At 37.7% G+C, this 24,502-nt stretch overlaps 2 protein-coding genes across 2 annotated transcripts; one reads left to right on the top strand and one right to left on the bottom strand.

The window, feature by feature from the left end:
* The first annotated feature begins 9,050 nt into the window (after positions 1-9,050).
* Positions 9,051-17,949, top strand: LOC137936772 (uncharacterized transporter C405.03c-like). The gene is made up of 8 exons (XM_068781641.1): positions 9,051-9,368; positions 11,190-11,579; positions 12,629-12,846; positions 15,286-15,356; positions 15,475-15,576; positions 15,673-15,790; positions 15,876-16,011; positions 17,756-17,949. Exons 1-8 carry the CDS (start codon positions 9,288-9,290, stop codon positions 17,816-17,818), a joined length of 1,179 nt encoding a protein of 392 aa, XP_068637742.1. The 5' UTR covers positions 9,051-9,287; the 3' UTR covers positions 17,819-17,949.
* Positions 17,950-19,065: 1,116 nt separating this feature from the next.
* LOC137936442 (ubiquitin C-terminal hydrolase 22-like) lies at positions 19,066-22,913 on the bottom strand. Its single transcript, XM_068781112.1, has 3 exons — positions 21,790-22,913; positions 20,345-20,469; positions 19,066-20,106 (listed from the first exon to the last, which is right to left on the bottom strand). The coding sequence occupies exons 1-3, from the start codon at positions 22,608-22,610 to the stop codon at positions 19,352-19,354; spliced, it is 1,701 nt and encodes a 566-aa protein (XP_068637213.1). The 5' UTR covers positions 22,611-22,913; the 3' UTR covers positions 19,066-19,351.
* Positions 22,914-24,502: the final 1,589 nt, after the last annotated feature.

Genomic DNA, 24,502 nt, shown 5'->3' on the forward strand with positions numbered 1-24,502 from the left:
TCTGAGAAGTAATTGCAATTTCGGACAAGAACATCTCCAGGTTGGCGGAAGGAGAAAAAGAAGGCTCCATGTGGAGATATTTGCAGGATTAAGGAATCTTTACTCTGGTGTAGACGGCTTTTGGACGGTTTTGTAAAAAGTCATTCGAGATACAGTTCTTTAGGGTTTTTTTATCTCGATCCCAAGTTAAGATTTTTCCAACAATGCCAAAACCACTGAAGAGAAAAACGAGATTATTTTCTCTTCTTTTTGTTTGTTTTGTTTTTATGATCTTAATTTTTTGTTTAATGAATTCAGAGACGCTCAATTATATGAATCTTCCACTAATGTTTTAATGTCAGTAATTCTGAGTTACTTTCAAAAAGGTGATCATATGAATAACGAAAGAGTAGGAGATAATCCACATTCTGATTATTATGACTCCTCGATCTGGTTTATATCAACTACATTTTGATCCTTTGTTGAAAGCTATCCAAACATTATTGGCAGACAGTATATCACGTCACTGCAGATTGCCGACAACGCAATGCTCCGGCCAAAGAATCCCAAGGTCATACTGTTGGACGCACTCTAAAAGCTTTCTTTCTTTTTTGTTAAATTTTTTAAAACCAGAAATCAGGTATTGAATTTCGAATTATAACATAGTCCATAGTTTTTTCGACTCTACCTTTCAATCACCTTATTTATCTATATCTTTATCATGCCCTTGCGAGATGGAGCTCTTGAGAGTAAAGTTCAATCTTGGTCTTCAAGAAGATAAAGCGAGTTCATGGAAATGGTAATCCAAAACAACTGAAACTAGTAGCGGCTGGGAAAAACAACGGCATTGGAAGCAGTTGGGAAGAGCAGTGACACTAGTAGCGGTTGAGAAAAGTAACAGCACTGGTAGCGGTTGAGAAGAGCAATAGCATCGGTAGTGACTAAGAAAAGCAGTAGCATTGGTAGTAGTTGAGAAGAGCAGTTGCATTAGTAGCGCATGGGAAGAACAACGGCATTGGTAGCGGTTGAGAAGAACAACAGCATTAGTAACAGCTGGGAAGAGCAATAGCAGTGGTAGCGACTGGGAAGAGTAGCGCCACTAGTAGCGGTTGGGCCAGACGGAGTCGAAGAGAACGTATTATCTGGAGAAGAGATTTGGAAGAACAACATCACGGTAGCAGTTTGGGGCTGACAGAATCAGAGAGGAAAGTCCAATCTTGGTCGTCAAGAAGATGAAGCGAGTTCGAGAAAGTGGTAATCCAAAGCAACTGAAACTGGTAGTGGCTGGGAAGAGCAGCGGCATTGGTAGCGACTAGGAAAAGCAACGGCACTAGTAGCGGCAGAGAAGTGCAGTTGCATTGGTAGCAACTGAGAAAAGTAACGGGATTGGTAGCGGCTAAGAAAAACAGCGACATTGGTAGCGGTTGGGAAGAGCAGCAGCACTGGTAGTGGCTTAGAGGACCAGCAGTACTGGTAGTGGCTGGAAAGAGCAACGACATTGGTAGCGGCTAGTAAGAATAGTGACATCGATAGCTGTTGGGAAGAGCAGCGACACTGGTAGCGGTTGGGGCAGATGGAGTTAGCGGGGGGGGGGGCAATAATTTTCATGCTGGACTTGGGTTTCAATTGGTTATGTTGAGACAACATGGTGGGAGTCTAGTGCGGCATAGGCGAGGGTGGTTGCCGGTAGGTGGCAGCGGGGAATAATTTTCCCACTGAACCTACCTATGTTTGAGCTAGGTTTGATTTAAATATTTCGAACTCGAGCTCCAGCCGAGCCCAACCTCGAGCCTAAAATTGTAATCAAGCTCGAGACCAATAATTTTAATCGAGTTTGTGCGCCAACCTACATTTAAAACTTTGCATAAAATACATGTCAAATAAGTTATATAAAGTTATGCATACATTTTACATAAAATTGGGCATGATTTCTACCTAAAATTCTACTTATACCTACCCTTTGATCTAACCTGTAATATGTTATAAACACGGACATAAGGTCTTATTCATTTTGAGAGCATATAGTGGAAAACTATGGTAACAAAACAAAAATCCCATAGACAACCTGGTGTAACGACATGTATGTATGATGCAAGGTATAAAACAATTCTATACATACCTAAACGTAAACCTTTTTTAGCAGTATTCACACCAAGTTAATGTAGAAATCAAAGATGAAACTAAGTTAATGTAGAAATCAAAGATGAAACTAAGTTAATGTAGAAATCAAAGATGAAACTAAAAAAATAAAAAATAAGCAGAAACAATCTTTATGTGAATTTATCAAATTCTAAAACCACCACTATAATTAAAAAAAGATCGTCAATAATTCACAAAAAAATAAGTGATGGGCTGATCTTACCTATGGGTTGCATGTTTGCCTTTCTTTTGTCTCTACAACTTGGTTTTCAAAGAAGGCTTTCACTGGACCAAAGACCTCGAGAACACCTGTCGCGAGAATTCACAGATTCGTTTTTGTACCTTAGCAAGCAAGTTGTCGTGACCTCAGGTCTGCAAGCACCTCTAGCCGAGAGATAAAGGGAAGAGAGGGGGCAAATGAGCTTCCGTAATTTGTTCCTCAGTTACAAAAAACCGATTGACAAGGAAGATCGAAGATCGAAGATGACGAAGAGACTGAGGAAGAAATCGTAGAAAGAGAGGATGAAAAATCAAAATCTACCTAAAGGGGCAGATTGAAGACCTATTTCTTCCCTGTTTGAACTTGGGAAAGATCTGGTTGAGGGAATTTTGCATTGCCATCATCGATTTTCTTCCGATCTTTCTCCGATTTTACCGAGTGTCGAATCCTTAATTCCCCAAAGCCTGAAGAGTCGAAGAGTAAGGCTGCCTAATCTCATTGCATTGCCGAATCTCCTTTTTGCAGATTTTTCTTGGGTCCTCGTTAAGTAAGAGTCAGTTTGTGAACTTTTAAACCTAACCATGGTTCGCTCAAATTCGACTCATTAACTTAAACGAAACCAATCTTAATCTCAAATCCGATTCAAGATCAAGAAAAATCAACCTAGAACCCATCTGAGCTTGAGCTACGCGAACCGAGCATCGATTCCACCCCTAACGGCGACGACAGAGATGAGGAGATTTCTGAGGTTGGTAAGCAGGGACAACAACAGAAGTAAGAATGGTCATCGAAAGTGATTGTCTTCGGCTACATATAGGACTTATGTACTAGTGTGACCCGACCGGGTGAGAAGTGTGATGGCTTGAGGAGAGGGCGACGGTGGAGGTGAAACGACGGCTTTAAGAAAGGATTACCGATGCTTGTATTATAAAATTACAACACATTGGGTAGCTTTTACAACTTTTGAGTCTAGCATCAGGCCCTCTTACCGGTAATCTCAATGGCTTCCGAATCTGTTCAGATATCCCATCCAATGTTCATAGCTTTCCGCTTCAAGACAGTTGAACGCCCTTTCAATTACGTCATCAGCCATTGACGATGACGCGTGTCGTGATTCCTTCACTGTTTGCTTGTCATTTCACTTTGACTGGCATTTAACTTGAAAGTTCGTGCAAGGAAGAACGGCAGGTATACTCGTCGGTCACAAGTATGACTAGTGGAGTAGCAGCAGGAATCAATCGGCAGCCAACCAGTTCATCGTCTCTTCGAAACTCGCTGAAATCCGTTAGTTTCTGTGTCGAAATCCGTTATAAATCCCACCCACTTCGAAGCTCGTCCGTATGAGTGTATTCCTCCATCCGCCATGTATTCTGAAGAGCCGGGAGATCCTTGGGGGCTGCCGCCGCCCCCACCACCAGCGTACGGAGACGAAGGTTGCTGTGGCTGCGGAGAGTGTCTAACAGATCTGTAAGTACCCTTTGGCTCCTTTCTTCCCATTGAAGCTTCAAGTGAATGTTTGCGTTGAGTTGATTGTGTATTTTGAGATTGTTTTCAGGTTGAAGATACTGTGCTGTTGTTGGCTGCTGGAGATGGTATGTGGCGGCTGCTGCCCTCAATTCGGCTATGGACCGCCTGGTCCTCCTTTTTAATCTAACAGCTCCATTTTCGTTTAATCTCACGCTTCATCCTCGATTTTGAATTGAGAAGAAGCTGTCGGGCAATTAATGAGAAGATGAGTTTATCTCGAATCAAATGAACAATGACCAATTACCAACTCCCTCGCTTCTAGCTAATTAGTTATATCATTTACGGCCTAATCGAATGAACTATATAATGTCCGTGAACTTCATTTCGAGTTCATGGTTGACTAACTCCCCCTCGGTATATAACAATCTCACAATCTCAAGTCTCGATGCATCATCTAACAGTCCCCAAACAAGACTCCATTTAATCTACTTGATTGTATAATCTGCTACAAGGAAACTCGGCCAAAAAATTATTTAAAACGAGCGTGGCGGGGAAGATTAAAAAGAAGTTTTTCTTTTGCTTGCGCTGAGTTCACCGTCGAGTTCGAGAAAGCTACCAGTCAAAAGCTTTTAAGCTGACGGCCTCTTCCTGTTGATTTATCATAGATTGCTGACACTCTTCTTATATTTGTTTCCGTATCAATGTACAGAACCAATTTGCTTTCAGACTCGATCTCTCTTGCAACCATCTTATGTCGAAAATGAGATCGAACAACAATATCCAAGCTAAACTGGTGCGTATGTTCTTCCCTTCTCCATTTTTTTTTCGTTCTCTCATCATATGACCAACTAGGTTTCTTTATGAATCAATAAAGGTCATTTTAGATTCAAAATGGCGCCGAGAACTAGGGACCATCATCGGTTCTTCTTCACTGGAAAGATTTTTTTTTCTTCTTCTTTCGAATAGCATAAACGGCTGAAATTAAAACTGGTCCGTGGAGTTGGCATTTGATTTTGTCGTTGTTTTAAGAAGCACGGATCGTAAAAAATTGAAGGATGAGAACAAGCATCGAGCATTGTAAAATCAAGATTTTTTTCTGTTGTGGGGGTTGCATCTCTTGTTTCTCACTGAAGAAACATATAAGTTTGGATCTAGGTTCATCCAGGAATAACTGGTCCAAGATTATCTCAAACATGAAAAAATGAACGGAGGAAGCAAAAATATGTACGTAAAAGCTCAATAAATTATCATCAGAATACGAAACAAATGAATGGTAGAATGTTTACACATTCAAAAGAAGGATATGCAACGAGAAATCATAATTTTGATGAAACCCTAAAAAAAGAAGGCCAGGAACCATAAGAGATGGCTGTGGGCATTAACTAGGTTCACTAAAGATTCTAATGAGAAGTGGAAAGTGGTAAATTTTGTAGAGGGTTACAATCAAGTCTTATTGACTCCTCTGAAAGGCATTTTTTGCCCTTAAATAGGTAAACTACATTTGTGCATAAAAAACTAGTTTTATACATTTAAGAATGTCAATGTTTCTACATCAAAAGTGACTTCTTTTTTTGAGGTATTGTTTAGATTTTTGAAGTTCAAGTTCATGTCCAACATGAAGATTATGTCAGTCATGTACATGAAGATCATCTTCGCACTTGGTGTTAGTGTTGATGACTTCATGTGCACTGGAAAACAGTTTCCAGTGTAAGTGCCCTAACATGAGAAAAACATAAAAAACAAGAGAATCCCTAAACCCTTATAGTACACTTAATTACAACATAATCCTTAAACCCAAAATTAGGTAAAATAACCATTATTACTACACGAATAAGTTATTTAATGTATAACTAAATATATTAATACATGTATTAATTGAATTAGATATTTTATTGTGCATTAATATGGTAATTACATGAGCCAATGAAATATGCACATGATTAATTACAAATAATAAATAAATAACGTTATAAATAACAAAAACAAAAGTAATACATGGAGTTATTAATTTATTAATAACATATGATATAATTTAACCTAAAAATAAATAATTTAAGAGAAAAAAATGATCTAATCATAACTTTAACACACTATATATTTGTACATAATATATTTTATGTATTATTAATTAATAATATATTATCACAAAATTTAAAATCATTGGTTTAATTAACTATAACAATCAGATAATTATGCCAAAATAATTTATCAAATATTTATTTTAACAATATTTTAATTATGACTATTAAATCAGTATTTTAATATAGTAATTATAAAATAAATATATTAAATAAATAAATAATAATTATTTTATAAATAAAATTTATAAATTTATGATTTTTATGTTTAATTTTTCCTAACTTAGGAAAAATTAAACCATTGTCATCTTCCTCAGCGGCGAGCCAGCGGGCAACGACGACGACGACGACGGCGGGCAACACTGATAGAGGTGGCGCTCCGATGGTACACCGAGAGGGAGAAGTGAGGGAGGTCGAGAAGCTCTGCAACAGATGTTTGACCTCCCATGCTTTGCCACGGAGGTTGAGAGGGAGAGGAGAGAGAGGACGACCGACGGGGGGAAGAGAGAGGAACGTCGAGAGAGAAGAGAAGTCGTCGCCGAGGGAGGAAGGCCTCCCTCCCTCTCCTCTCCCTCTCGACCTCCGTCATAGAGCCTCTTGGTTTATCGTACTCTACAACGGAGGTCGAGAGGGTGAGGCCGTAGAGAGGGAGACCAAAGAAGGACGATGGAGACAAGAGAGGGAGCAGAGAGCTCGCAGTTTAGGGAGACAACAGAGGGGCTACGGGAACGAGAGAGGGGTGTGGGATCGAGACGGTGTGCGCCAGAGAGATCCCCGTGTGTGAGTCATGTACATGATTCTCAAAATCAGGCGGAAAGCACTTTCCGCCGTTTACTCTTGGGACATGAACTCCTGAGTCATAGATGATCATGTACATGACAAGAAGTTTGGCACTCCCTAATGACATCGGAACATGAACTAAGTAATGCGCATGAAGATCATGTCCTGAGTCATGTTGACTAACCCCCATTAGGAAATTCTTCATTTTCTATTCGTATGAAATGGATAATGAGAAGAGGTTAACTCATTGTTTTTCAGTAGATGGATAAGCTTGAAAGGCATATTGTCATTTTGGTGAAACAATGGTTTTTTTATACTACTTATGATTCTAACCAATGTAAACTTATACTTGTGCCTTTTACTGGAGTCAACCATGATGGACGGTCTACAAATTTGGTTGTGGGTTGTTAAAGGATGAAAATTGAGATTCATTTATTTGCCTATTTAAACAATTTCTCATTGATATGTCAAGCCAACACCCTCGTGCCATTTTTAATAGATCAAGTTTCCAAAATAGCACATTCAAAATTATATTTCCAAATAGTTTTCACTGGTATTATATGTGGCATATAATAAATAGGGTTGGTGAGAGAGTTGTAACTGTTGCTCATGATGAAAAATTCCAGTAATGGAACTCTAACGTGTCGGAAGAATTTGAAGATAATTGGTTATGTATTAATGAAACATTTCAATTAAACCATAATGATTAGTTGCACAAAATCTTTGGTGAACAAAGTCAATGGGTTCATTTACAAGAGACATTGCAGTCATAACGATGCCATTGGTAGCTCCTATTCTGTCTTGGCATGTCCTTTTATGTTAGATAACAAATGGATGATTGTCATTGTAGCTAATTTTGACACTAACTAAGCTTAAATATAAAATTCAACAAGGAAAATATATAAAGAGTGAAATAGTTCTTACCAACAATACTAGTTCTCAAGAGGAACAAACATTGTTATCATCTAAGATATCATGTTTATATTATTCTTGCAACCACCCTCACATATGACTCTTTATGAACAACATAATAACCACACATTTTTATAAAATGCCAAAATTTATATCGATGAAATACGGTAAGAGAAGATATCAAAAGGGTCCGGATAGGATTAAAATGTTTCCACTTTGGTGTTTAGGAACTCTTATCCTCAAACTGTTTATTTTTCTCCTTAATTGTGGCCTACATGCATATGACACTCAATGTTCTTACATAGCCATGTCTTTTATTTACATCTGACATAATTAGAGAACTATTTACCTCATTTTGATTAAAGGAATCTTGTAAATGTTTAATTTTTCTCCTCTAAGGAAGTTTAACGTCAGTAAAACTATTAGAGAGGTCAATTTTGTCTCTTAGTAACTAAAACTGTGAACGTGACAATGACTTGGTAAGAATATCAACAAATTGGTCAACTGAAGCAATATGAGTAACACAAAGTAAACCAAATTGAACCTGATCATAGATGAAGTGATAATCAACTGCTACATGGCCTTTGGACTTTCCGACTTCGACTTAAATTTGCTTCAAGATGACTGCAATTCATCAAACTTTCTCCGTTACGAAGCTATTCATTCAATCTCATATGGAGTATCGTTACAGACAGATATATTAATCAACCTGTAGCCCTCACTCTTCATATCACTCCGGCGCCCTTCCCACCATAAGAGAAAAGTCACTTTCTGCAAATTAAAGGAACTGTCGGGAATTCGTCTACCTGGTCCCCAACAACTCCCGGTTCCTATTATAGAACAATAAAAGGAATCAGGATCACCCCTTTTACCAATAGTAGATGTGCCGACGGTTGGCGCGGGTCAATGCCGGCGACAGCATGGCTCTCACTTTCCTTCCAACTTGCAAGCTTTCGTTTCACTTCAAAACCGTTGATTCTTTCGTTGTCGCGATCCTCCTCGAGTATTCTTTATTCTGATTCCAAAACATATTTTAATTGGTGCGGTTTAAGAAATATTTTTATTCCTGATAACTCTCGTTTTTTAGTGGTTAAAGGTTCTGAAACGTGAGATGCCCGAGCACAAGAAGCCGAGGCAAGGCACTCTTATATCCGTCACATCACAGAAGTGACACATAAACAACTTTAGCTGCCATGGATTTTCATTGATTTTAGGTGATTTCATTTAGTTCTTATAAATAAAGCAGTAATTTTCTTCTAATCTTGATACGCCAATCCTGACTGTGTAGATGTGGAGCCGTTACGATTTGAAGATCGGGCCATAGGGAGCGCTGGGACTGGCTTTGATGAAGAGTCTCATGGTAGGAGCTTGCCATAGGTGTTTGTCCAGATCAATAATAAGATACTGATAATTAAAGAGTATCGTGATGAAATAGTTGATTATAGTTGTAGATGTCTTAACCCCACTACCTTATGACCGACGTTTTCTTCCTCTCTCCAATGGCGTCCTTTCGGCGATTTCCCCTTCTCTGATACGCCCAAAATAAGACAAGAGAGAAGGTGACCAGAACTACCGTCTCTGCCTCGCGCTTCCTCTCTTTAGCTGCGAATTGGCCAACATGGGAATCAAGTTGGATAGAGATCTGAGTGAGATCCTCTATTTTTGATTTCTCTCTCTTTGTTTATCTATCTTCATTGTAGTCTTGGGTTGTCATGGGTTGGAGATATAAAGCTGGACTGTTCCTAATTATTGCTGTTGTCATCATATGGGTCTCCTCTGCGGAGGTCACGCAGGTGAGTCTTAAGTCATGCTCCTCTCCTTGATCTGTATATTTTTTTCTTTTTGGGTGAAAATTTGCTTGACCCATTGCTGAAGTCTTTTAATGAGAATTTCGGTTTGGTATTGATTACATTTTTTCGCTGAAATTTGCATTCGTGGAATGCTGCTTGCTGTCACTTCCGGTGTCGCTTCTCGGTTTTGAATTTATTTATAATTTTCTATTTATGTTTTCATTCGGTTGTTTTTCTTTTGCCTTGTTTTGTTTACCAGACGCTCACAGGACGACTACTCTTGAACCATTGGTTGATTTTTCTCCTGCACCTAAATTCGAGAAACAAGTTTCTAACTAGATTGAATGTTTAACTGGCTGTGTTCTATTTTAGGTCAATAGCTTATATTCTTTGAAGTTGGCATTTTTTTTTCCTCAAAGTTGGTATGGAGCCATGAGACAATTAACCAATAAAAGGAAGTTATTTCTTCTTTTATCATTTTCTGGATTATTTTTAAACTGAACTCGCCATAATCTTGTTAGTTAGAATCATTAAAAATCCATTGAATTCAGAAGGATATGCAACCTAAAAGTGGTCTATCCTTGAGCTAGCTGGTTAGACCCTGGCTTATGTTCTCTCCCTTATGTTGCTGTATGTTAGAAGATTGCCAACATTGTAAGCGAGAGAAATGTTTTATGTCTTCTTTCAGTAAATGTTATGAAAAATTAAGAAAACTGAAAAATCTAGTCTGTGGGGGGTATACCCACCTTAGCTCTTGTGTGTTTTCAATCTAAACAAATGAACAACATCAATTTTTAAGCATTGAAATTGCTGCCACTATGATGGGTCTTTTTCATTGTTGAAATTGTATTTGCAGTGAAGTTTGCTTTCTGAAACTATATACAGGGAGTGACCGTGTGAGTCACTTTCACTATAGCTCTATAAAAACATGTTCCTTCTTTCCTGAGGACAGTTGATAAGGACACAAAGATGTGATTCAAATATGTCTGTATGGTAGATGGCCAAACTCTTCTTACCTGCTAACTTCCCATAAGAATATTGCTTTTGATTTTTTACTCTGTGATGTCATTTCCTTTAGAAAGGACATCCAAAATATTAATGTGAATGTAACTGCCCACATGTTTATTGTGATGGATATGTAAATCAAAGAACTACCTTTTACTAATGCTATGGCTGACCATTTTGCTAAAGGTGGATGTTTCTCAACATCTTGTTGTAAACTCCATTTTGTTGGCCTTTGACTTTAATAAAAGTTCCTACTTTCAAAGATATGAAGACCAAAGTCTGACCTTTGAGATGAATGGCTTGGCTAAAAAATCGAAGAAGAAAAAGTCCCTTTTACGTGGTTTCTTGACCTTAATGGCCTTCCATAGTGAAGGGATTCCATCCGTCTGCAGATTATCAGTATAGGTTGGTATCTCATGATTCTTAGATATTCCCTTTTCTATTATCCATACATTGTTCATTAGTTTCTATAGTGATACCAATAAAGTTCACTGATTATAAAGTGCTGCTAAATGTGATGCAAATGATGCCACACTGATAATATCTACTACATGTACCTTTTCAGCACAAATAGTGATCTTTTTTTTCTGGCTAATGTATAAATTATTGTATCGATTACTTTGAACAGAATGCTTGCTTGGATTGGGTAAATCTTCCAATCAAGTCAGCTTTATGGACTTTAAGTGTTTTATTTATTTTTGCCAGATTTTGATTCTAGTGAGAACCTCTGATTTGTATTTTTGTGTTAAAAATAAATATGAAATTGTTTAGATCTCTGGCCCATGTTTTAACCATGAACTTTTGATGTTCTTCATACAGGGTATATTTACAGACTACAAGCAGCCATTTGCAGTCACTTATTTAGGAGCCTCTCTTATGGTAGTTTATCTTCCTATAGCATTCATTAAGGACTGGTTATGTAGCTCGTTGAGAAAACACTCTTCTAAAGGTGGTAAAAATGCAGAAACTGATGATAAGTCCTCTGTACTTAATTCTCCGCTAAAATTTAATGGAACGCAAAAAGTCTTGGAAATGGAAATGCATGCCTCCTTAAATAGAAAAGACAGTGAATCAGATCTCTCTGCTCAAGAGGAGGCAAGGCCCTTTATTTCTAAAGATTTGGACTTGATGAAACCAAACAAGGAACTTTCTGCAAGGGAGATAGCTAAATATGGATTTTATATTGCTCCTATTTGGTTTGTAACAGAGGTGAGCTATGATTTTGTTTACATTATTCTTTCTCTACTATTTTTTGTACTTTCAAAAGTTCCAATTTACTGGATTTGATCCGCAAAAAGGATCCCGAATCGGATCCCGAATCTTAAAATATAAAAACAAATGGCTACTCAGAACCTCATGATATGTGTGTTTCAAATTTTCTTTGGGTTTATTCTATTTGGTATGGACTTGGGCCTTTGGTTCAATGGTCACATGTAAATTTTATTTTTTTTATTTGTACACCTATTTGATTTCTTGTAAGCTGAAATTAGTATTTTACTTGAACTTACTTGTGAAAGTTTAAAGACTTGCAGATATCCCTGCTTGAGGAAGAGTTTAAGTCACATGTGTTAAATAATTGAGCAATTGGCTTTTAAAATGCTGCTGTTTTTATTAGTTGAAAAATAGATGTATTTCATCTCACGGAACATGTTTCTTATTTTATCATTCTGAGATAGTTAGCAATTTTGTCTTTTATGTTTTTCATTTGTTGTTTCTTAGGTAAAAATAAAATAAAAAATGCTTCTTACAAAAACAGGCTAGTAGTGAAAATTGCTCCACTTAGATAAGAGTTAAGAATAAAAATCTTTCGGCTAGTCATGATTTTGGGGCTGGACTGGGACCCAATTTTAACATGGTATCAAAGTAGGATGTTTGCCTTGTTATACTCATTTAGTACCCCTTTTGTGTTGTCGACATCTCAGGCCCGTTTTCCGTTTGTATAAGTTTGGACGTAGGAGGAGTGCAGATACGAATAATCCCATACAGATAAGTTGTGAAAAAAGACTTCTTAACTTTGGTGGGTAGTGATGATTTTATGATGGACTTGGATTCAATGTTCAACATAGGCATTACTTTTTCATTTTCTGTAGGGGTGGGGCAAGGCCTTTAATATTTTATAATATGTTAGTAAGTGTAGACCTTGTTTCTCCTAAGAATAGTTTTTAAGTTTGATAGACCTGTTTATGCCATTGCATTTTTCATCCTTGAAACACAGGATTTGAGTTCTAATTTGTTTTGATTTTTTGGCATAATTGCAGTATTTATCAAATGCCGCACTTGCACGCACAAGCGTTGCTAGCACTACTGTGTTGTCTTCAACTTCTGGGCTCTTCACTCTTTTTATTGGGGTTTTGCTGGGACAAGACTCTCTAAACATAGCAAAAGTTCTAGCTGTTTTTGTCAGCATGGCTGGTGTTGTCATGACAACTCTTGGGAAGACTTGGGCTACTGATGAGTCAGAACTAAATTCATCTGGGTATTTTTCTTTCTCACATGACTGACCTTTTTAAAATGCATTATTTGGTTGGGTGGATATCCCTTCTTTTTTTTTCTCTGGAAATGATTAATGCAGTCGCTTCTTTCCTCTAAATGATTAAAAAGCTTTTATCTTTTGTTGTAAACAACGTGAGTAGTGTTTAAGGTGAGTTAATTTTAAGAAAGAAGAGGGAGAAATTTACATGTGCTAAATAGAAAGGCAGTGAACCTTTTTTTTTTTTTTTTTTTGAGAAGTGAGAAAATTTATTTGAAGGCAGAAAAGAGACAATAAACATTGTAGGAGAAATGTACAGCATAACTTTGTAGCTCCATAACTGCTGCTTGTATTAGATGGTCAATGGTTGTGAACTTCTCCAACTTTTCAAGTCTCTTTAAATTCACTCCTTGTTTATATGGTAAGTTGGATCATCTGTACTTCTTCATCTTTAATTTTGTGAGATAAAGCGGCCCAGTAGGTGAAAAAACCATAGTCCCTGCATCCAGATAGCTCTCTAAGTATCCGTTAGATGATTTGTATATAGCGTATCCATATTCTATGTGGACAAGGATCTTTGTCTCAATTGTTTGAAGGTAGCTTTGCTTGTAAAACTTAATGGAGATTGTGAGGGATACATGCCAACCAAGACCAGTTTTATCCAAACCATGATCAGATATGTTCAAACCAATCTTAGGTACTGTATTAAGATACACAAAACTGGAATGTCTTGGATCAGATGCTAAACATCATTAAATTTTTTTTTGAAACTATAAATATAATAGAAAAATTAAAAAATAAACCTTACCTAGATCTTTGCTACATTTATCAAATATATAAGTCTAATTTTAAGAAAAGTAAAATGTGCATATGCAATCTTTGCTTCAATCCATATAGTTTACGTATAATTGAAGCTGTAACCAAGTCTACTGGCTCTAATACTTAAGTTTAAGTCATTTAGTAGGGGCTAAGTTTACCGGATTGATGCTTGGTTTACTTGAACATCCTTTGAATTTTTTCAATAATATTTTTATAATCTTGCACATTGTAACATATAAAAATGTTTGGGGAAGATATATGCTGACGATGAGACGTGTACTAAAACCTTAGTTTTAGTTTATTTAGATGGGGAAATTTTATGATGGCATTATATAATTGTTCATCAAGTTTTTTATTTTTTAAATGTGCAAACCTCCCAATAGATTAATGTCTCTAATATGAGTATATTGATAACTATGAACATCTGTATTGCATTGAGACTTGATTGTCTTGGATCCGAGCCAATCCCTCTTACTCGTCTTGGACTTAGTCAGATGTGAGGTACCTTCGCGAACAGACAACCCTGAACAAGATATTTGCCTAAACTATATAGTGGGCTTGAGATTGCAATAAGGTGACTATAGGGAAGGTTCTTGATAACTCCAACTCGTATTGGTCCTGTTCAAATGCAAGTTCTCTTAATGAATTAAACAACCATGCACAAGATGTTTGTGTGATCTATGTAGTGGGCTAGGGATGGCTACGGGCAGATTCTTGAAAGATCTTGTGCTGGACCTGATCAGATGCGAAGTCTCTGAGCGAATAAAACAACCATGAACAAGATATTTGCTTAAATTGTTTACTAGGCTAATGATGGCAATGGGTGAGATCGAGGTGGGTCCTCAAAAACCTGACATTGCTTCACATTCCCATCATTGCCCTGCCCCTTGCTCATCCCCACCCGAACCTGAAGAGTGGAGCAAAGAGGCCTTCCTTTCTACTTCTTTGCTAATGAAGAGAAGAGCATGCGCATAGAAGAGAGGTTCCTTCCAGAAAAGGTGGGAGAAGAGCTTCCTCAACACCTCTCTCCAAGAGCTCCTCTTTGCATGAGCATGGAGGAGGAACTTCTTTTCTCATGTAGGTGAAGCCTTCTCTTTGCACAAGCATAGTAAAACAAACACGGAGGGAGAACAAGGGTGCAAATGTTCTCTCTTGCACCTTGGAGAGGAAGGTAAAGGGGTAGGTGGGCTCTTCCCCATTTCTTCTTTTCTGTTGGGAGGGATCCATTCACACAAACGGAGTTATCAAAAGCTACCTCCGCCTTGAAACCTTGCTGTGTGTTTTTGGATAACCTTTCCCAGCCCACAGGATAAGAGTAGGATGCCATCCCTGCATGGAGTAGGGTGGTGTGGGATGGGTTGGGTTCCCTGTTTAACTGCTGCCATCTCTAGGTGAGGAAAATCTTTAAGTAATTGAAAAAGAATAAATTATAGAATCCATAATTATAGGGTTGTGTCTAGGTGATTGCATCATGAACACTTACCTAGATTGTATATTGCTCTAATAAGTGTCATTCATGTTTGTTCTCTTTTTTTTTCATAAATTATATATTCCATTAATTATTTTATTTTTTTGTGTAAATCTGTTTATGTGCTTGTATCATTCATTTGTATTTCTCCTGTGCAGAAATGGGGAGCGTTCTCTCGTGGGAGATCTTTTTGGCCTTCTTTCTGCTATGACATATGGTCTTTTCACTGGTCGGATTTCTGGTTTTGTGCTACATTATTCATCTTTGGTTTTTGCATATATTTAGAAAATGTTTTGCTTTTAGATGTTAGTTCCGTTGATGTTTATTTGAAATTAATGATGCTGCAGTGCTTTTGAAAAAGTTTGCGGGGGAAGAAGGAGAAAGGATAGATGTGCAGAAATTGTTTGGATATATAGGACTTTTCACACTTGTTGCTCTTTGGTGGCTTGGTTGGTGCCTATCCCTATTTACAAAGTTTCTCCAAAGTATCACATTTTCTATTGCAAGCTTTAGTGTGATTGAATGATGAAATATTTGCTTTTCAGTGTGGCCATTGACTGCCTTGGGAATTGAAACTGGGTTCAAGATTCCTCGTTCACTTAAAATGGATGAAGTTGTATTGGCTAATGGATTTGTTGGAAGTGTACTTTCAGACTACTTCTGGTTGGTACCAAAAGCTTGTGGACTTTGCACTCTATTGTCTTAAATATTGAATTCAATAGTGACTTGCATGTTTGCTCATGTATAGGGCTTTGTGTGTTGTATGGACTACTCCCTTGGTAGCCACATTAGGCATGTCCCTCACCATACCGCTAGCTATGGTTGCTGATATGGTGATTCATGGACGCCACTATTCTGCTGTCTATATACTTGGTTCGGCTCAGGTACAAAAGCTTCTTTTTTCACTCTTTTTAATGATAGCTTTTGTTATCAACTTCTTTAGTTGCAACTTATATCTGTATAACCTAAACATTATCAGATGAGGTGTGATAGCACAGCATTGAGTGTATCATGACATACATATATGTGCCTGTATCACTGACTTAGGGGGTCTTTCCTGGACCATTTTCGTTAAATTCACATAAGCTGTCACTAAACGCTACTTTTCATTTTTGTACAGAATGTTTGAAAGTTTTATGCATGTGAACAATGTAATTTATTCTTTTGAAAAGATGAAATAAAAATTCAATCAAAAGATGAAACAAAGTATAATTTGTAATTTGTGTAATTGGATATTTTTACAACTTTCATAAAGCCAATATAATTGTAAAATTTGAATATGATTGCTAAAAGAGCTGGAAATTGAGGAGTTTTTGTTGGAAGATGGGCCGAAGCCCACACGTCCAAGTGTGTTATGAGATGACTCTTTATTTACCATCATGTCATCACTTGTCGGCCTGTGGGCCTTTTCCTTGGTCTATGGGTTTGAACCCATCTTCTACCTCTCTTGGATGCGTGGGCCTTCATTGGTCTTATGGGCTTGCGCCCATCTTCTAACACACTTGGAAGTGTGGGCCTTCCTTGGTCGTGTGGGTTTGGGCCCATCTTCCAACAATTTTTTCTTAGTCCATCCATGCTATAACTGAAATTCTTCATGGCTAATCTGTCCAAGATTTTCAAAAGTTAAACTTTTCTATTTCTAACTTCTCTTATTGACAATTTGCTATTGACGCACCACCAACCGCATGTATTTGGGGCTTGGAGTCAGTCAGGTCAACACCTACTCTTCAGGAATTTAATAGATCAACAATCTTGATTATCAATTCTTAGTCATATTTTGGCCATACATTTGAACCTTGTTGACCTGGACTAGCTTTGCGACATGAATTTATGTTAAGGCCCAAGATTTTGGAAAACTCAAAAAGGTAGCATATAAGTTGTTTCAGTTGAGGTGCTCTGTAGCATTCTCTTCAGAAAGTGTTAAATGATATTTTGTTACCAAAGCTAAGAATAGAACTTCTACAGCTCTTATCTGACAACTTATAGTTGTTAAGCTTAGATAATAGTTATATATAAGTGTTGCGAACCACACAACCATGAGAAATTCCCTTAGGGTCTGTTTAGAGCCTCATGGAAAAGAAAATGAGAATTTGACCATTATTATTCCCAAAAATAGTCAGTGAAAAGGAGAATTTGATCATTATCTCATTTTCACTAACTATTTTTGTGAATAATAATGTTCTATTTCTCATTTTCTTTTCTTTTCTAGGGATTCCAAACAGACCCTTAGGGATATTACTAGATTGCCTTGGTTGCCTCGCCGAGAGAATTTGGGCAACATAGATAAGGAGCAGTTGCTTTTATGTCCACAAGTTATTAGCCATATCGGTCAATGGGAGGAGGATTTAAAAACATTTATTGTGAGGAAGCACACGAAAAGAGTGGTTTGCAGAGGATTTTTAAACACTTATTGTGAGGCCTGTTTTCATTCAGAAGAAAGGGGATCTATAAGATAGAATTTGCAGTTTTTGTGTTGTTTAGTCCATGGTTTTACCCTGGAGCAGTGGACTCTCATGAACAGGCTACTGAAAACTGTTTGATACACTCATGCTATGTAACCACATCGAATGAAAGCTGTTGACATTCATGCTAAGCAAATATTTACACTTATTATTTGTCATGCTGCAGGTATTTGCAGGTTTTGTAATTGCTAATCTTTCAGACTGGTTTTCAAAACTATTGGGATTGTAGCACTGTAAAGATTGGTAATATGGAACATGTCATTCTTTTAATGTTTGCATTCTTTACCTTTGGTGATTCTTTCTGTGTATTTTAGGTTTCCAAATTAATGGAGAGAAAAAGGAAGGAAAAAGATTCTTTCAATTGGGTTTTTCCTTCTTCCTTTTAGGCATCATGTAGGAGTAAAAGGCTAGTTTTCCAAATTAATGGAGAAGAAAGGGAAGGAAAAAGATTCTTTCAAGTACTAGTTAGGAGTAAAGAGTAAGCCCAATTTTTTAAAATCAATATCGGTTTTGGATAACATTAAATATTCCTAGATACATTAATAAGCTATACCACTAAGTAACTTAATATGATACTAATTTACTACGAGTACGTTAATTTAATTTGAATATTTATTGATATTTAATATTTGATAATTTCTATTTAATGTTGATATATTACAATATTTTTATAATAATTAATATTATTTTATAAAATAATAATATAATCTTTAATATTTATTATTTACTATTTATCACGTTAATCACAAAATTTTAATAAAATGAGCAATTGAAAATTAATGTTATAATGGGTTATAAAATATAATTTAGTAAAAATAATAAAAAAATTGCATGATTATAAATAATAAAAATAAAAATACAAAGTAAATAATTAAAAATAAAGAATTGTGTTGTGGATCAAAGCAGAGTTGAATGACTAATCAATATCATATGGCCACTGGGCAAATGTTCTGTCAAATGGCTTCTCATAAACAATCAGAAACTTTTGAGTAAACTCCAACAAATTATCTTCCATGCATCCATGAAATGAGAGGTTGCTGAGAGCTTCATATTGAGATAATCGAACTTGTAAGCACTGTGAGGTAGAATTTTTCCCCTATGCAGCCTGTTGCGGTTTGCCATTAACAACCCAAGCTGACTTATCTGCAATCACAAAAGAAACTTCAAAATTGCATCCCTATGACAAACCAAGGGGTGGAAGGATGTCGACTTTCTCTTTTTTCTTTAATTTCTCCTCTACTTTTGACTTATAGTTTGTGACCACTATCACTTCCTGCAAGTTTCGGATTGACTGTAGTTATCAAACTCTTTGTTAAATAAGGAAAGAACAGAACAAAAAAAAAAAAAAAAAATCTCAACCTTGATAATGAAGATTTGATCTGCAGTGTTCAATTTGGTGCACTGCTAACTACATCTTGAAGACGTTGCCGCTTTTTGAAGACCTGTGGGAAAAAGAATGGCCGATAACCCTTGAACTTGCATTCCAAGAATGAATATTACCATTTTAACAGAAAAATCATATAGCTTCCATGATTGAATTTTCATCTGCCGAAGGAGTGCCTCTCAAAAACTTGGGCTCCCATTACCTCAAAATTGAAATGATATTTCGACTCAGACAAACGCATGGGCTCAGAGAGCTTCTTAAGCTTCTCATTGTGAGCACCAATAAATTTGGAAAGAGCTCATGAAAGTTGGCCTCACTGATTATCCCTGTGGAGCAGAACTCAAATGCTTCGTCATTCCTTTGATGATCTAGAGACCACTAATTTCCATTCCTACTATAATGAAGTACCTTCTGCACGTAAAACATCATATAACCCTGAGAGGCCCTCACAATATTTTCACTTACTTGTGTGATCCAGGCATCATCACATTTGTACCATTCATTATTTAACCGTAGGTAGGTCACATAATGGCCTGCATCAAGCCTACCAGTGTGAGTAACCACAGCATATAATTCAAACTCTGAAGACGACTCTGTGGGGCAATCTGACTCATCACAGTCAAATGCGAAGATGCGATTTCCAAACCTACCCCTTAAGATAGAAGATGAGAGGTACGGTGCCATGTCCAAGGAAAACGGAAACTGCAAATACCTATCCACCTTCCGGGACATCTTCTTAGTGGAAGAGTGTTCAAACCTTTTGATATGGAAACAAGAAACCACGGGAAGCTTCCGAATGGACAACTGTTTTAGGGATTCTTGCCTCACTTGACAGTTTTGACAGAAGAGCTTCTGGTCAGACCCCAGCCTCTCAGGCCTTGTGAACCGATCTAAGCATCCCATCAGAGTAGATACACCGCCACCTTGGCTTGACACCATTGACTCCGTCTCCCCATTGCAAGAATGTGGTTTTGTGGTATTGCTCTTCGCAGGGCCATGATTTGGTTCCAAGTCAAGCGAAAAGTCAACGCATGGGTCATATGTGGTGGATGTGAAACCGCAGACGGTGCAGGTGACATCAGACCTTAAAATTCCCGAGAATACTCTGTGGGCAACACAACAGTCTCCACTGCCTGTGCTGCCAACCAAATAGGCTTGTCAAAAGTTTAAAACAGAATAGCAGTGATTTCTAGACCAATGTAACTCGCCAAATGACAGCACATATACATATTACCTAAAGCATGCTATACACAAACCATCACTAAGAAAAAGATATGACTTTTAACATATTTAAATATTTTAAAAGTATATGCACGTGTAAGAGAAAATACTAGTAAAGCAGACAACAGTAGCTAAGTAGGCAAGAATCACCTTGGCTTTTGGGCTTTCCTTTTTCCTGTTCCACCTTTTCATGGATGCCATCAAGCATTGAAATGAAAAACTCATGAGCATCTTGTTGTTCGTAGCTAGCTAGGTTTGCAGCATGTTGCCACCAACTGCACCAAAGCAAATTTCAGATTTCACAAATCTGATTGAAAACAACAACTATCTGAACCAAAAACCTACTTGAGAACTAGTTTTTTGCAGATGAACTAGTAAGAGTAAAAATAGCTCAATAAGTTGTAAATACAAAAGGTTATGCATAAATTTCATAAACATTGAATAATGCAGTTTATGAAGAGCCTGTAATTGGAGCATAGTTAAGAGTTGTGGAATTTCTGAAATACATTATCATATGAGAACTTTTTAATCAATTGGAAAATTAGAGGAACGAGGTTCTAGAGGTCTGGATTGCTTTGAAGATAATTCAATCAATCAAGAGGTGGGACGGTAACAAACCTCTTGGGAAAAGAGGGATCAAGAATCAAAGGATTAGGTTCGGAGGAGAGATTTCCAACAGGAGAAGGTATTGCATTGGCTAAGACCAGGGTTTGAGGGTGCGGATGACATGGGAGTGAATGAATAAGGAATGCCTATAAGTGAGCAGAGTGCCAATTCATTTTCAGTATCAGAGCAAAACTATAGCACGATCCTTGGTAGCATTAGTAAAAGAGCTCACCCTCAGCTTTGAAGTTATCAGGATGATCTAAGATCACCCAAGACTTAAGTACTCTAAAGCAAACTGAACATATTCGTACTATAGGAGTTGTGATGCATGTAGAAGCAGTATATAATGTAGAAAGACTCCATGACCATTGAAGATCCATTCGGAAGCAGCATATTTTCAGTGTAGAAAGACTTCATGACCATTGACATGTGTGATTTGATTAAGGCATATAATGTTAATCTAGAAATGCTCATTTAAAGGCCGAAAGAAAAGTGAACTCTTATAGACAGTGCAACCAATGAAGCCTATTCACTCTTTTGCATCAAATCCACAAACACAAACATGGCCAAGTCAACTTGTCTTCACAAATTTCAAATCAGGTGCGCAAGCTGTAAGTAGACTTGTAGAGTAAGAATGAAACTTTAGTAACGCTCAAAAATATGGTAAACACAGAATTTTGACAAGAAATTGACAAACGAATTTTTTTCTTTTAAATAATTATGTATAAAAGGTTCGGCATTCTCCAGATATTCTGAGAGAGATGAGAATAGCAGGTGATCGAACTGCATATCAATACAAGTTTGATCTGCAAGAACAGGAGAATTCCCTTTCAAGTTTCAACTTCCATCTCGAATATGTATGAAGTTTAAATAATATTCACGTATAATCAGGAGACAACCAGAAGCTCCATATCTTTAACTGAAAAGCATTACTTTTATAAGAAAGAAAAAAGGGAACAAGGAATCAAGATATAGCCTAACAAACCCACCTATATAGAAATTTAGCAGGACTACAAGGCCTTCTGTCCCCTGAAAATACAGCAGAAAACATGGCGTCCAAGTCGCATGCCAGACACAGTCTTGCAGCCATACTCTTGGCATTATCAGTAGCAGTGATTTTCACTCTTTTGCGCTGACAATCATACCGATTGTGCCGATCGCTCAAAAAATAATTTCTCAACGGCGGAGTATGCAACAATGCTTGCAAGACAGAGTTCATAAAACACGTATTTCCGAGGTTGTTCAAACCTCGCAGTCCACAGGTGGAATCGGGGGGCAATGGACTAGACCCTCGAGCTATGCACATCCGTTCGTGCGGGTTTGGGGACCATGGCCGATACTCCACCGCCCTTCGGCGTTTCTTCGTGTCCTTGGGATGCGAAGTGGGTGGAGGGAGAGACCGAAAGATGTGGTTGGCCCTGACGACGACTGTATCGAAATCTGAGTGGTAGACCTGGTCCCGACAGAGGCAGCAGAAGAGCTCGGCTCTGCCGAGGTCGACAGCTATCTCGTGGCCGCCGCCTGCGGCGACAGCGTGGGCGGCAGCGTGTGGAGGGGAGTGGAGGTTGGGGGCCCAGCAGGAAACGGCGGCGCATGCGAGGCAGGCGTAGAGACGTGAGGCGGCGGTGGAGGAGCAGAGGGAGCATCGAGGGACGGCGTCGTTGAGATCCCGGCGGACGGACGTAAGACCGAGGGGCCTGGACTTGAGGCAAGGCTGGAGCGATCGGAAGGGATAGGGTCCGCGGGCCGATCGGAAGGCCGACAGATGAGGACAAGACTGCGGCGGGAACCGCTGGCGATGGTGATCCATCTGGACTATTTGCCCTAGATTTGTAGAACACAAGCTTCATCGATCGAACGAAATTTCTTGGAGTTCTTCTCTACGATCAGGCTATTCAAATCTTCCTTCTTCTTGATTCAGCCGATTTACTTGTGAAGGCGATTTCTTCATTTTTTTTCTATCCTCAAATGCTCATTTTTCTCTCTGCGAGCAAATTCACAAACTTCCCTTCAGCGATTTAATTTGTTCGTTATACTTTCCTTCGTCGTAACAGAGAAGCGACGAAGATGAAGGAAGAGAGACCGCCGTGGCTTTTGCTTCCTTTTACTTCAGGTCTACTTTTCTCTTTTCCGCCGCTCTTTCTTTTCCATTTTTTTTTTTTCCCCTTTTTCCTTCCCTACCGCTGTATCCGATCCAAACAATTTCGGAACATTTCGGGATCCGAACGGTTTCGATCCTCTTAACCCTTAATCTCTTTCGATCATCTTTGTATACATAGGATGAGGTAGCTTGAATTTCTCCGGGAGAACATCTCTCCAAATAAGGGTGTAACTTTTTCTTTTATTTTTATAAAATTATAAAATATTCGTCTAGAACTTGTTAATCTAGATAGAATTGCATAATTAGAGTTAGAATCTAACAACAATCTTTTGGGGAGATTGGTTTGTGTAAAGTTATGTATTGAGCTACACGTAGCCAAAGAGAGCCAGAATCTCTTTTGTAATTGAGTTTTCCTAAGGGTTTTTGGGCGGTGATTACCATTAGGGGAACATCGAGAACAAAAGAATTATTTGTCCATGTGGTGTGTACATGTTATTCTTTCATTTGAATTGATTTTAAGCATGTTTATTTTAATCATACACAAGTTATTTTAAATTTGATTATTTCAATTTACCCCAATCTTGCCTGGGCCAACAATACCCTTGAACATAAGGGCTGAAAATAAGAACTAAAAATAAACACAAATTACAATATGTCATCTTTCTTCTTTTCTTCTAACATACTCTTTTCTTACACTTGGCTACATAAGAAAAAAAATTAATTTCACCCAAAAAGTGTATATTTTTTAGGGAAATTGATTTTGCCAAGAAATGTGACTTTTGTCGATGAAACTAATTTTGCCTCGAAAAATCACATGAGAAAAGTCAAATTTCTTATAGTGCTTAGCCAAGCTCAAGCAGATAGATCAGATTCAAGAACACCAGGCTGAGTTTGAAAGAATTGAAAACAAAGTTCAATGGTTGAAACACATCCAAGCTGGAAGTTTTGCTGGAGGACTTTAACTCAAGTTGGTAGCCGAAGAGAGTATTTCATCCGAGAACTCTTATTGAGGCAATTTACCATACAAGTATTCAAGAAAAAAAATTGTCACTCCTATAATCTCTACCCAAAGGACTTAATTTCCAACCACTCCAATCCCCCACACAATAGCGAACGTAGTTGCCCTAACTATCGGTAGCTTCCTTCAGAGACTATTCAAGTACTTCTCTCTTAAAGAGATGGAAAAGAGACGAAGCAAGGGTTTAAGCTTTTATTGTGACGAGAAGTTTGTTCTAGATCACAAGTGCAAACGACTTCAAATATATCTTTTTTAAGGAGGAGGAGGAATCGTCACCTCAAACCGTTATTATAGAATAAGACTCCTTACAACCATTCCCCAAAGTTTAACTTTGAGGACAATGTTGGTCTTATGGGAAGTAGAATGTTAGAAGTCATATTATTAGTCTCATGTAGACCAAATAAGGGATAAACTAGGGGAAAAAAAAATTGGACAAGCAAGAAAAAGGGTAGGGGTTGCCAGTCCAAGGGTATTTTGGATATTTGATCAAGAAAAGTCAAAGAAAAGGGTAGTCAATGAAGTATTTAGTAATAAGGGTGTGAATCTTAGTTTCCCATTAGGAGTTCTAAATTTCCTAATTAAT

Source organism: Aristolochia californica, unplaced genomic scaffold, assembly GCF_029961685.1.
Source record: "Aristolochia californica isolate CCGP_79_NKW_82.1479 unplaced genomic scaffold, dmAriCali1.0.hap1 SCAF_7, whole genome shotgun sequence".
Taxonomy (NCBI): Eukaryota; Viridiplantae; Streptophyta; class Magnoliopsida; order Piperales; family Aristolochiaceae; genus Aristolochia; species Aristolochia californica.